The 13,964-nt window shown below is 39.1% G+C and overlaps 1 protein-coding gene and 1 long non-coding RNA gene across 10 annotated transcripts in view; one reads left to right on the top strand and one right to left on the bottom strand.

The window, feature by feature from the left end:
• The window catches only part of LOC107974450 (uncharacterized), a 41,914-nt gene extending 37,965 nt beyond the window's left edge, over positions 1 to 3,949 (bottom strand). Inside the window, exons 1-2 of one of the 2 annotated variants that reach the window (XR_010156731.1) lie at positions 3,915 to 3,949; positions 312 to 401 (exon numbers count right to left, since the gene is read on the bottom strand). This is a non-coding gene — a long non-coding RNA (uncharacterized LOC107974450). The remainder of the gene's footprint in view (positions 1 to 311; positions 402 to 3,914) is intronic. The other variant, XR_010156732.1, reaches the window with a different exon arrangement.
• Positions 3,950 to 7,295: 3,346 nt separating this feature from the next.
• GUCY1B1 (guanylate cyclase 1 soluble subunit beta 1) overlaps positions 7,296 to 13,964 on the top strand; it is a 49,298-nt gene continuing 42,629 nt past the window's right edge. For 2 of the 8 annotated variants that reach the window (XM_063809954.1, XM_063809956.1), the window contains exon 1: positions 13,763 to 13,870. Coding sequence is in view for 3 of the 8 variants with exons in the window: in XM_003310554.5 (XP_003310602.1) it covers positions 8,114 to 8,116; positions 8,759 to 8,832 (77 nt within the window). In the remaining 5 variants the exon portion in view is untranslated. Of the gene's footprint in view, positions 8,515 to 8,758; positions 8,833 to 13,762; positions 13,871 to 13,964 lie in introns of those variants that run through there. The other 6 variants (XM_003310554.5, XM_016952440.3, XM_063809958.1 and 3 more) reach the window with 6 other exon arrangements.

Below are 13,964 nucleotides of genomic sequence, written 5' to 3' on the forward strand. Positions count from 1 at the left end.
GGTAAGAGAATCCACATAAACCTCAGGACTCCCTAACTCAGTTCATTCCACCATTCCATTTTTTTCTTTTTAATGTGTAAAAACCCCTGGCTTCACTAAAATCAGCTTTACCTAGGATCAGACTAAAGAAACCGCAGATTTCCATTACAGGCCAAAAAAGTAGGTCTAAATCGCCTTAGAAATTATGAGCAACTTTTTTATTTGTCTCTTGGCAGGAATGAAAATGAAAGTAACAGATTGCAAAGAAGAAATAAGAGCAGTTCAATAAACAGAATGCACATTATTTTGGTAGACAGAATATAAAAATATACCTCAGGGTTGATTTTCATTTACTTCGGATAATAGAGTAGAACACATCTGGGGCTGTTTTGTTCTTCTGGCTTTGATTCTTGTCTGTGGGACTGGAGTCATAAAAGAGGACGGGATCAGAAAACCATGGCTTAAATTATCTATGATGCCAGGATTGGATTTAAGCAAGTTATTTTATCGAAAACACAGCATATGTGAAAATGGATTATTTACATTTTTATAAACAGGATGCTTAAATGAATGATAAAAGTCACATTTACGGTGTGTATTCATCTGTTTTTACACTGATGATAAAGACATACTCAAGACTGGGTAATTTATAAAGAGAAAGAAGGCTTAATGGACTCACAGTGCCACACGGCTGAGGAGGCCTCACAATTATGGCAAAAGGCAAAAGGCACATCTGACATGGCAGCAGACAAAAGAAAGAATAAGAACCAAGCCAAAGGGGTTTCCCCTTATAAAACCATCAGATCTGGTGAGACTTACTCACTACCATGAGAACAGTATGGGGGAAACTGCCCCCGTGATTCAATTATCTCCCACAGGGTCCCTCCCACAACAGGTGGGAATTATGGGAGCTACAATTCAAGATGAGATTCATGTGGAGACACAGCCAAACCATATCACCATGTATCAATCACTGTAATATGTCCTTTATAGATATCATCACATTTAATCTCTGTAATTGCTTTATTTTCAGGAGAGAAAACTAAGGTTTAGAGACGTTCAGCAATTTGTCCACAGCAGGGCCAAAAGCTAGAATACCATTATGAGTACCACTCATGCTCTTATCTCCTTTGTGGTATTTTCTTATTTTAAGAATGTTTAAAATTCATATAATTCAAATAGAGAACCTGATAATAAAGACAGAAAATTAAATGTACATTATATATTACTATACATAAAATGCTTTCGTAAGTGTTAACTCTTTTGATCCTTACCAAAAACCCTACAAAACCCTATATAAGTTGCTATTTGTATTACCTCATTTTTACAGACAAGAAAAGTAAAGTTTAGGGAAATGATGTGAATTCTCCCAATTTACGTATCTATAATGTTGCAGATATTTATCTTCTAATTTCTTTCCACTCTACTAGGTGTTATAACAAAAAACACCAACTGTTGATTCTCGTGACACGTAAAGGAAAAAAAAAAATGATATCTTCAGGAAAGAGTTGTGGGTTTGGGTTAGGTGATCTGCAATGGGTCAATGAGGCAAGTGAAGACCCTGATTAACGTGTGAGCCCCTCACTGCTCTGGGCTGCAGGTCCTCATGTGCAAACACAGCAACATACTATCTACCTGATAGAAAACCATAAGGGATAACCCCTGTGAAAGTACTTTGTAAACCTCAAAGGTTATTTAGAGGTAAGGTCTCCTGTTTTTTGTTTTTGTTTTAACTACAAAGCATTAGAATCATTCCACTGGAACAAATATTGCTTTACTTTCCAATTTTTTCAATAGGGTATTGATGCTTCTCAAGTGAAGCATCATTAATGGTTCCTTAAATGTGGCCAAACCAGTTTAAGTATTTTTGTTTCCATATTTTAGGTTGATATTTTGATGTTTTTTGTCACATGGGGGAACTATCATGTGGAGACACTGTAAGTCATAGTTAAAGATCCTTCAAAATATATTCTAAATGGCATTTTATTACAGATGTATGTTTTATAAGCATACCAGTAAATACACTCAATGCAATTCTTTTGCTTCAAATGTTAATCAAACTTAGTAAGATTTTAATACATTAGCACAAGCTAATTTTAACTTTTTATGTTGCTGATGAGGCACCCATTCAGGAAAAAAAAGCTCATGCTTTATCTAAACATATTAATGGACAATTTATCTCCTTTTCATTAATTTTACTCATGCTATATTTGTTAGAAAACTGATAATATAGTTGTATGTTATGAATCTAGTTAGATTTGGATTTTATTTTCAACAGCAACAACAACAAAACCAGTAATCTGAACATGAAAAGTCGATGTAGGCAAGAGATTTTCTTGCAGATTGTCAGTTGTCACTCAATGTTTCATATGTGAGTCCTTGGCTTATTGTTACTAACTCCAAACAATCAGTAACAGAGTTATGCAGTCCTTTAAATTTTACAAGAAGCTTTCAAAGATGTCTCATTTGATCCTCTTAGTATCTTAGTTGAGCAAGGTGGGCCAGGCAATGCTATCACCATTATAAAATGGGAAGTTCCAGGCTCAGACAGGTTGAATTGCCAAGCAAGTAACTGACAAGGGTGATCTAGATCTTTTAGTTTGACATGGTGCAGCTCTTTTCACTATGCATTCACTGTCAGTGGACATATTACATTTATATAAGGTGGACAAAAGGGGTTTAGTTTCATTAATCATTGACTTCGAACACAGCAATAACAACCACCACCTCAAAAACAATATTAACTAACAGTTTGTGAGGACTTAACATTTTGCAATCATTGCTTTAAGCATCACACTTGCAAACCTGTGGGGTAGGTAATATTTTTAACCTTCTCAGCACTGGAGTATATTGATCTGTTATTTTTCCTATTTTACAAGTGAGGAAACTGTAGTTCAAATACATTAAGTAATTTGTCCAATGGTTGAAAACAGGCAGTCTGACTAAAGAATCTGTACAATTAACTCCTACACTAAACTGTCCCCATAGCTAATTTTTTGTTTTTTAAATCAAATAAAGTTACAAAAAGAAGCAACCAAATATTTTAATTAGTGGCTCTTATTCCCTGCTATTTTCTATTTATATCTATAATAATAAGTAGTTTCAACACAGACTAGAGAAGAACATTATTTTAATATAGTATCTAGAGGCTTTTGAGAGTTATGGACAGCTTTTGAAATCTAGATTCCAACTTCCACTGGGCGAGACTATGGGAAAGAAAGTATATTTAGCTCTACTTTGATGGGAATCTTAATATCCTCCAAACTTTCTGAGGACAACAATTCATAACTTTACTAATTATACTTCTTGGCTAAGATTTTAAGTTTTCACTGTTCCCCAACAAGTTCATAAAGAGATTTCCAGATATAGGAAAATATCATTGACTAAATGACCTCTAAAATACCTTTCAGTGCTCAAAGTCAATCAATCTTTGACATAATCATGGTAGATCTATCCTTACTAAACTAAAAAAAAAGATTAAGATAATCTCTCCCAGCCATGTACAAGCTTAGGCTGTAAAGAAGATGAAAACAAGTTAGTTTTTATTTTAAGCAATTTGACTTCAGAAGCAAAACTTTATAGCTCAATCTGGTATTCATAAGCTTTTCTTGAAAATGAAACATATTTTTATTTAATTTCATATACTCCCAGTATGTTATAGTGATGTGTTGATTTAACTTAATGCTTTTACTTATTATAACATTGATACTAAGCATCATCTTTAATTCTCTTTTAATTTCTTTTAATTTTCATACACAATTGTTTAAACCTTATAAATAAATGGATATACATATATATGTATGCATGACTAATGTTTTTTGTTTATAAGTTCTGATGGCAAGGTAAATATTAAAAGAATTCGATGTAGAAAAAAGTAATTTAAAAGGTGCTTCTTTTAATATTCAATACTACCTTTTTCATATGACAAAACTTACAGTTCATTGGCAAGTTAACAATAAATCTGAATGTCACTTCTTTAGGAATCTGAATTCTTGGATCTCTCTTTGTTCTATTGATCTAGAATCACATCACCGAATGTGTCATTTAGAATTTGCTTTTCTCTTTGCTTGTAAGTATTCTGAATTCCTTGCTTGAAGTATTGAGTGACTATATTCGCAAAAATCATGACAACAGATGTGATTACTGTGCGACTAACCGAGACCAGCAGCAGAAGCTTCACAAAGAATCAATATTCGGCTCTTAGCCACAGAAATTAAAGAGGCACATGAATATAAAGCAAATCATTGTATAAGAAATAGTTGAAATGAAATGACATGCTGCTCCATAAAATGATCTAAAAATGGAAGCCATAGAAAAAACTGGCAAAACACTAGAGCTTTGACAAACACATGCACAGACCTGGGAACACCCCCAAATATATATGTATCTTCCTTTATCCTTAATCAAAGGTTTCTAATTTTCACATTAACTAGCAAAGCCTTGAGAACAATGATTACAACACTTTATTTATTTTTGAGACGGAGTCTCGCTCTGTCACTCAGACTGGAGTGCAGTGGCGCGATCTGGGCTCACTGCAAGCTCCGCCTCCCAGGTTCACGCCATTCTTCTGCCTCAGCCTCCCAAGTAGCTGGGACTACAGGAGACCGCCACCACGCCCAGCCAATTTTTTGTTATTTTTAGTAGAGACGGGGTTTCACCGTGTTAGCCTGAATGGTCTCGATCTCCTGACCTCGTGATCCACCCGCCTCGGCCTCCCAAAGTGCTGGGATTACAGGCGTGAGCCACCGCGCCCGGCCGATTACAATACTTTTAATACTTAACTTACCAAAGTAATTTATTTTTATTAGCTGAAAATGTGAGTCACTTCAGCTGACATTTCTGAAAGCCACATATTGCCTTTTTACTTATTGTTCATTCATTAGACTGAACTTCATGTTGATTTTAGGGCTGGCTAAGCCATTCCCTAAGCTCTTCTTTTTCATCTTTAACTGATTCTCCTTAGCTTAGGGCATACATACAAGAATGCAATGCATTGTTCAGAGAATATAGCATAATCTACTTCCTGATATGATTCCTATGCTACTTGGCCAGCAGTGATGACAATAGGTAGGGAGTTTTTATAGAAGAATGGTGACCCCTCTTTTGAGATCCTCTACAGCTGGCAGGCATCCTTCTGTCCCTGAACATCACAGCCTGTGTAATATCTTGTAGGCCAAACAAAAGTCAGTAAATGTTTAGTGTCTAGAACTTCTTTTAGATTCAGAATGAATATAAGACAATTGGAAAATAAAGCAGTAAAAACATTTACAAATGCAAAAATGTGTTGGACAAAAACAACAAGTGCAAAAAGTTATTGGACAAAAGGGAAAGTGAGGGTAGAAGAACTGAAATAGAGAGAAAGAGACAGAGAGAAAGGGACATTGGCAGAAATGCTCATTATTCATTTCCTCTCATATCTTTCTCTAAGTGAGCTTTCCTCATTTTTCATTCCCAGAGAACAATTCAATCTCCTTATCTTTTACCTATGTAAAGTTTAAGGTGGAGGACACCACAACACACCGTAAACCAGAGAGCATGGATCCATTGCTGCTCAAAGGTGAACAGATAAGAGACATAGTTTTTTTTTTTTAAGTTTTTTTAACAAGTTAAAAGTTATTTTATGTATATTATTAAAAAGTCAAATAACAACAGATTCTGGCAAGGTTATAGAGAAAAGGGAACTCTTATATAGTGCTGGTGAGAATGTAAATTAGTTCAGCCATTGTGGAAAGCAGTTTGGTGATTTCACAAAGAACTTAAAACAGAAACATCATTTGACCCAGCAATCTCATTATTGAGTATATACCCAAAGGAGTATAAATCATTCTACCATAAAGGCACATGCATGCATATACGTTCATCACAGCACTAGTCACATGGAATGAAATAAACTATTCACAAAATGAATACTTGTGAATATATGTGAATTAATATGTGAATTCACTATATGCAAAGACATGGACTCAATCTAGATGTCCATCAGTGGTAGACTGGATAGAGAATGTGGTACATATATACCATGGAATACTATGCAGACATCAAAAATAATGAGATCATGTCCTTTGCAGCAACATGGACGGAGCTGGAGACCATTATCCTATGTAAATTAACAGAAACAGAAAACCAAATACCACATGTTCTCACTTGCAAGTGGGAGCTAAACACGGAGTACACATGAACACAAAGAAGGGAACAATGGCCACCAGGGCCTACTTGAGGATGGAAGGTGGGAAGAGGGTGAGGATCAAAAAACTATTTATTGGGTACCATGCTTAGTGCTTGGGTGACAAAGTAATCTGTACACCAAACCCCCAAGACATGTAATTGGCCTATATAACAAACCTGCATATGTACCCCTGAAACTAAAATAAAAGTTAAAAAAAATTCAGTTATGTAACAGTAAAGAAAATTCATCTGTGTAGAAAAATAATCAAAAGATACAGAAAGTTATAAAAAGTAAGAGTCATGGCCATTCCAGCCACTGGTTCTAATTACAGACCATAGCCATATCAACACTTCCTGTGTTTCCTCCCAAACTATTATTCTTACGGCAACATGTATGTGCCTGTGTTATTACCCACATAACACCTTACTGTATACTAACTCTAAAAAATGGAAAATGATTACATTCTTGTGGTGTTTTGTAAACCTGACAATACTTTTCTGCATCATCATTTTCTAGTCACCCTCCTGCTTTTTCATGGTTGTTTAATGTGCCATTTTAATGGTTCCAAATTAGTGGTTAATTGTTGTTAAATAATGATTAATGTTTTAATAGTTGTTTAAAACAAGGTGTTAGATTGTATGAAAGGCTGTAATCTATTTACTCATTCCACCATTAATGGAAATTTTTAAAGTAATTTGTTGTTTTGTTTGTTTGCTATATACCACTATTTCTGTATCAGTTTCCTTCATCATAGCTCTCTCGGTGCTGATGTCAGCACAATCTTATTGTTTTGACATTTTTCTCTAACCATATTGAGACTGTTCTCACAACAAAATATGCACATCTTAAAATACCATCTGGCTTCTCAGGTCCACTTGAGACTGGTGACCTCACTTTTGACCTTGCCCTAAAAGTCAACTGGAGTCCATATACCTCAGGTACAAACAGCTTTAATAAGCTGCCACTTCCTGTTCCTCTCATCTTCTCTCTATGGCAGGACTCAGAGCATTAACAAACCTAAGGGTCTGGTAGAATGTAAGCTGGAGGTAGAGTAGTTAAAGTCTGTGCATTTTGTACTGGTCATTTTCCAGTTCGTCTGTTGCTAAGAAACAGCAACAGAGGCCCGCTCTAGCGGGTTACAAATTCCCTGGAATTATGGCTCTCGGACATGGTGTAGGGAAAGGTGTCCCACAGGGATCAAGCCTAGAATATCGCTGGATCTTGTACAGTTTAGTAAAGGGCAGGACTGGATTTAACATAACGTCCACCAAACTACATTACTGAAAATTTTTGGTGCTTCACTCAACTAGTCTCATTGAGTAGAAGTGAAAATATGTTTTTCTCAATATTACCAGCTTTAAATTTGCCATAAACTGTTGTGGGACCAAGCCACAGAGGAAATGTTTATCTGCTAGACAAAGATAATCATGAGGATGCCAGCAACGGAGGATATTCCTTTTAAGGTCTGTCCATTGCAAAGTACACACGTACACGCTCACACAACAAACACGCCCTGTTCCCTTTTGCTTGTGTTAACCACTGAGGGCAGATCTCTGAATAATAATACATTTAGTGGGTCCACAAGAGCTGCATTTCCTCTGCTCCAGAATTCATGCAAGGAGCACGGCTGGGGCTTCTCCACTGTCATTGTTATGGCCTCAAATGAAGGCCTTGTCACCAGGTGGGGGCGGGAAGGCACTGGAGCGCAGCAGCATTGAGAGCATCCGAATTCCCTCCTCTGTCCCTGATTGGTTGAAGAACTGGGGAGCACCGACCAGCCCCCTGCGGCTCGACTCGCCATTGGCTGGGAAGAGGTGGCAATCAGGGCGGGCCAAGGCGGCTGTTCTCGCTCCAGCTCGATGCTGCCTCCCCGGCCCGGTTGCGCTGTAGCCGCTGCCGCCTCTGCCTGGGTCCCTTCGGCCGTACCTCTGCGTGGGGGCTGCCTCCCCGGCTCCCGGTGCAGACACCATGGTAAGTGCTCTCAGCCGGGTGCGGCCCGAACCTCACCCCTCCTCGGCCGGCCTGGCAGCGAGGGAACTGGCCGCGCAGCCGGAGCTTGGCTCGGGGGCCCTGGGAGCTCACTGCCGGCCACGGGAGCAGCCTCACTCCTTGCCCGCGCCCAGTCAGGGGAGGTGGGAACGCCGCGAGTCGTGGCGGGGGCGATCGGTGCCTTTGCTTCCCAGGCGGGTTTGCCGCTCCACACCGCAGCTTCCTGAGCTCGGGAAGGGGAGGTGCGGCGGAGGCGTGGGGTCTTCCCGGCTCTGGCCGGCCCCACCAGTGTGGGAGGCTGAGCGCCAGCGGCAGGGAAGGCTCCGGGTTCGCGTCCCCGCGCTGCTCCCGATGCCCAGCCTCTCCCGGAGCGGTGACAGGTGAGGAGGGTGGGAAGATAGCGTGGGGGTGGGGCGGATGGTGACGGGGAGAATCCACCAGGGATTGGGGGGTTGCGCCCCCACGATCCGACCCTTTAGTGCATAGTACCCCTAAGGGAGAGGAGTCAGGGGCGGGGTGAAAGGTTAAGCCAGCGCCATGGGAGCAGAGGCAGCAGCCTCGCCCCCAAGCCGCTTCTCAGCTACAGCGGGTCTCTGACGCTCAAGTCTCTCCCTGTCCCCGCAGTACGGATTTGTGAATCACGCCCTGGAGCTGCTGGTGATCCGCAATTACGGCCCCGAGGTGTGGGAAGACATCAAGTAAGTGGCCGGCTACCCTGGCTGTGGCCCAGGTCGGCGCCCAGTGCGGGAGGCCCCCCGCGCCTCGCCTGGTCCTCAGCCTGCTGGCCGGGTCGCGGGCGCGCATCCTTGGAGGTGCCTCCGCGCCTCGCTCCCGGCTCGCTGCAGCTGCGCTCCCACGCTCCGGGACTGGAACCAGGAGGGGAGGGGCGGCTGGGGCGGGGCTGCGAGGGCGAGAACCGCGGAAAGGAGCCCCTAGGGGTCACCACGGCTTCCCGACCCGGCCTGAGCGTGGGAACGCGCTGCCGGCGCTCCCAGGCTCAGCAGGCCGGGCAGCTCCCACGCGTGCAGAGCCCCGAGGGACCACACGGGCCTCCGCGAGGTTCCTGCGCCCGGAGGCCTTAGAAACAAATGGAAGACTTTGGCTCCTTTATGATTTACACACCTGGCATAAGTTAGGCCTTTTTGGTATGCTGAAACACGCGGGAGATTATTTCTTGAGCAACAGTGAATTAAGCGCATTTATTCATTTTTAAATAAAGTGAAAATTGGAAGTTTTTCGTTTTCCCCAAATCCCACTGCCCACCTCCCCCCCCACCCCCCGCCCCAACCCCTATCCCCCCTGTTTTTTTCTGCTGTGTTGAAGACTTACAGTTCAAGGAGGCATTCTACTTTCAGTCCTGGAGCTTTGAGCCCAGTACTGGGGATGTGAACGGAAATACCACACCCACCTGAGAGTTTAAACCTGTTGGAATGACTGATGGGTCAGCATGTCTGCAGGCAGGTTGACTATTTCACTCTAATAAAGTTCTCTCTCCTTTTTCCTCTCACTCTCAAAAAATTTGCATTTAACTTATGGTATAGCTGACCACCACCAACTAGCTACTCCAAAACCCTATTTATGGATTTTCATATTAGAGCAACAGTCAGACTATCACATTGTAACAAAGGTGGAAGGAAGGGTTTCCTGGGTGGGCAGATGGGAATACACTGTTATTATTCACTCTGATTTCCTGTACTTAGTGATTTCATTTTGTTGTCTCAGGTAGGTGAGGCTTCCATGCTGTTTTTCCCTAAGCACATTACAGTTATTAGCAATCGATTCTAACAGGCCTTATTATGCAGTTACATGATGGTGATTTCTCATAACGATCTGTTTCCATAGAAATGACCAGGGTTATATATTAAGCATGAAAATGTAACTTTTCTTTCCCCTGGATCTGTATCACTGAGCATTTCTTTCATGTTTCAGAAACCATTTGTATTATCCACAGGGCATATTACCTACATATTATAAACAGAAGCCGAGATTTGGCAATTATGTGGTTGAATCCAATGAGAACATAGGCACCAAAAGTTACCTTAGGATTTGAATTTTCTGGCCATCTTAATACCATTATAATTTTTATTTTGCTTAGTAGACAGATATCAACAAGGCGGACATCAAAAAAAGATTGTTAACAGTATAACTTAACTACCGAATTATTTTTAAGCCACTTCCTTTGTAAATTTATAAATGCTATATATATATATATATTCTCCATATGATGCTTTTGCATCTGTAAGATAGAAATTCCCAAATTTGCTGGTAGGTATGCTATGACAGTGAATATGCTTAGAATTTTTAGAGCAGAATGAAAGATGGCTATTATGATTAAACAGTCATTATGTAATTTGACCAGATTTAGATTGTATATCCTAGCCATTATCAGTTTAGATCACTGTTAAATACAGAGATGAAAAATAATACTTTATAGAGTAATGTATCAGACATTTTAAAAAGTTAAAATTATCAAGAGATTTGTTTATATTGCTTATATTTTCCCAGAGGAAGTCCAAATATGTAAAGATTCAATTGATGAGAATTTAACTCTGCAAAATCAAGCTGAGAATATTGTTCCATTCTACTTTTAAAAATTCTTTATTAACTTACTAATTTATCTTTAAGTAGCTTCCAACAGTATTCATAATTTGTCTAAAGGATAAAAATTCCAATCATCCACAACACAATTTTTCTGGTAAAAATGAAACAAGTTATATTGGTCTTTTCTTAAATAAAATTGCCTCAAGGTTATGCCCCTGCAAGGGAAAAACTGTTAGTCACACTGGTGTTGGTAATCCAGGTGTTAGTGTTGATTCTTTATTTGTCTAAGCATCTTTTGGTGGACCCCAGCTGATCTTGGGTGTGGTTTAGTGTCTGGGCTAGAGAACATGGTTGAACTCTCTGCACTGAGGGCATTAAAGCTGCTCCTTGGTTTCCAACCCAATACCCCTGAGTAATTACTAAATGCTCCCTGGGAGAGCATTTGCTTTCCACAGAAAAGAATCTTGCTGCCTGGGGAGAGGGGAGGAGAACCTGGAGGAGTGTAATTGAAAAATGCTCCTTGGGTGATTCTGGTTCCTCCTCCCCTCCCTACCCTCTGCTTCTGGGAATATTACAGCAGTCATTGGTCCAAGATGCTTTCAGTTTTAACTTTTATAAGAAATTGAATATAGGAGGAAAAACATTTTTTTTTTTTTGTCTCAGTAAGTACCAAACTCTTATTTTTTCTTTTGGTGTTTGAGAAACTATCTAAATTGATGTTTATACAAATTTACATTATACTTTTTTGCTTCACTAGGAAATGGCCACCCATCCTTCATGAGAAAGGATGGGAAAAGATGCCAAACATTTAATGACAAATAAAACCCTAAGTAACAGATTCCAGACAGCAGACAGAAAATTCTAAGTGGATAAGGGCCAAAAATGCTTCATTGTAAACTCAGTATCCACTTACACTCTTACCAACAATATAACCATTTCACAAAAGCTTTGAATTCCTCTTAAGAAGAAGAAAAATTGTCTAGACCAAGGGCCAGCAAACTTTCTCTTAAAGGGCCAGATAGTAAATGTTTTAGGTGTTACAGGCCAAGGTAAAATTGAGGATATTATGTAGGAATCAATATAACTATTAAAATATAACCACTTAAAAATATTAAAACCATTGTTAGCTCTTGGACCAGGAAAACGCAAACAAACAACCAAACCAGACAAAGTGGGCTACATGTGATCCATGGGCTATAGTTTGATGACCTCTGATTTAGACCATAACAAATGTGAAAAAGCAAAAGAGACCTCTGAATCCATTTCAAAGTTTGTTTTGTTGATTTCCTTTCAATATTCAGATAGTCCTTTTAAGAGGCTATGATTTCTAAGTAATGACAAAAAAATTATCAGGGTAGAAAATAAATAAAGTTAGGAGTGATACATCCTAGAAAAGCACCTAAATACTTGATTTCCCATCTCTGTTATCCTTCCATCAGCCCTGACTAAACTCATCATTGCATCAAATTACTGGGTTTAATTTTAGATTTTTTCTCTACTTTCTTTCCATATTTTTTCTGGGTAGCAGCGGAGGGGAGCAGTTAGAGACAGGTCTTGCTGTGTGCCCAAGCTGGTCTCAAACTCCTGTCAACAAGTGATCCTCTTGACTCGGCCTCCCAAAGTATTGGATTATATGCACCACCATGCCCAGCCCAACTTGAGATTTTTTAACCTCACTGAAACATACAAATTAGGAAGATAGATCCAAAACACTGAAAAATCCCAAATGATTAAAAGTCTGTAAAGAAAGTACGCTGCCCTGACTTAAATAAATCAGATAAAACGTTTATCTTTAATGAGTATAGTCAAGTGTTTTAGGCACTGAGGATAGAAAAGCAATGATGTAATCCTTACCTTCAAAAACAAAATTCTAGAGATTTCATGATATTTTAGTCTTATTATTTTGTTTTTATTTTCCTGCCTATAACTCAAATACGGGAACCTTTTGTCTGTTGGATAGCATATACTTCCAGTTTTGAAATTAATGTGTCTTGTTAAATTTGCTAATCACAAATTAATCATTATGGTTCAAATAAGGAAACACTTTGCTATAAACTAGTTATGGGACTTTCCAAGTTGCCTAAACTTTCCAATCCTCCATTGCATAGAGGAAAAAATAGTACTTCACAGAGTTGATGTAATGCATTGAATAATGTCTGCAAAATGCTTAACATAGTTCTTGACAATAGCTTAATAAATGATGATTTTTTTATTTTACTCTAGAATCAGAGTTTTTAAACTTTCAATTCCCCAATTTACTTGAAAGATATTAAGCCCTCCTTTAAAAAATATTATTGCAGTCTATATTCTATCAGTCTAAATTTTTTTATCACTCTAGGATAAGTAATCCATCATCATCATCATTTTTCATCATTTTGTTTTGAAATGCAACAAATGCTCTTAATATCCATTGTATCAAAGCAAATTAAAACAAACAAAAGAGCACATCACCATGTTTTGCCGTGTTTATTCAGATTTTCATATTTTTGAAGGTGTGATTTAAACTTCTATACCTTTCTGTAGACCTGCTTAAGTAGTAATGAGCCTATGTATGTTTTAAAGTAGTAAGGATACTTTATATTATAAAGCAATTTCAAATTTCCAAAGTTTTGTTCTCTCTGTAATTTTGGTTGACTGCTACAACATCCATTTGAAATAGGAAAGGACTTTACAGCTCAATTTTTTTTAATAACAAAGTTGATTTTCCAAGAGGTTAATTCCCATATGTAATTACTTACTGCCCCAGATAATTACATATAGGAAACTGAAAAGTCAGAACTTCAGCCCTTGTTCTTCTGTTGCCAGGTTTAATGCTTCTTTTAAGATATAACTGTGAAATAGGAACTAATGTAGTATACATACAAAAATGAAACCACATTTATTTTCTTACCCAGAAACTTCCTCAGTACAAATAAACACATCAATATACAGACTAAGGGAACAAGTAAACCAGATCATTGTTAGGATCAGGATCCTTTTCTGTAGAAAGATCTGCCAGTTAGCCTGAAATACAGAGGAAGGCGTTGCATTGTATTGTATGTTGGCTGTTAAGCTTACTAATGTTTGAAGTTATCTTTTGCAGCTGGAACTGGATTCCCAAGTGTATACTCCATCACATACCTGCTTATTGAGCTCTTTGCATAGGGCTCTTCCAGAACCTGGACCATGTCTGTGAGCAGCATGGCAGGCACCTAGGTGATAAGGCGGGTCATCACATGATCTCAGGGGGTTTGTGGGTGTTTCTTTTGAGTTTTATTTTGGTTCTGATGATCTGAGGTATCCCCCAGAA

Source organism: Pan troglodytes, chromosome 3 (genome assembly GCF_028858775.2).
Source record: "Pan troglodytes isolate AG18354 chromosome 3, NHGRI_mPanTro3-v2.0_pri, whole genome shotgun sequence".
Taxonomy (NCBI): Eukaryota; Metazoa; Chordata; class Mammalia; order Primates; family Hominidae; genus Pan; species Pan troglodytes.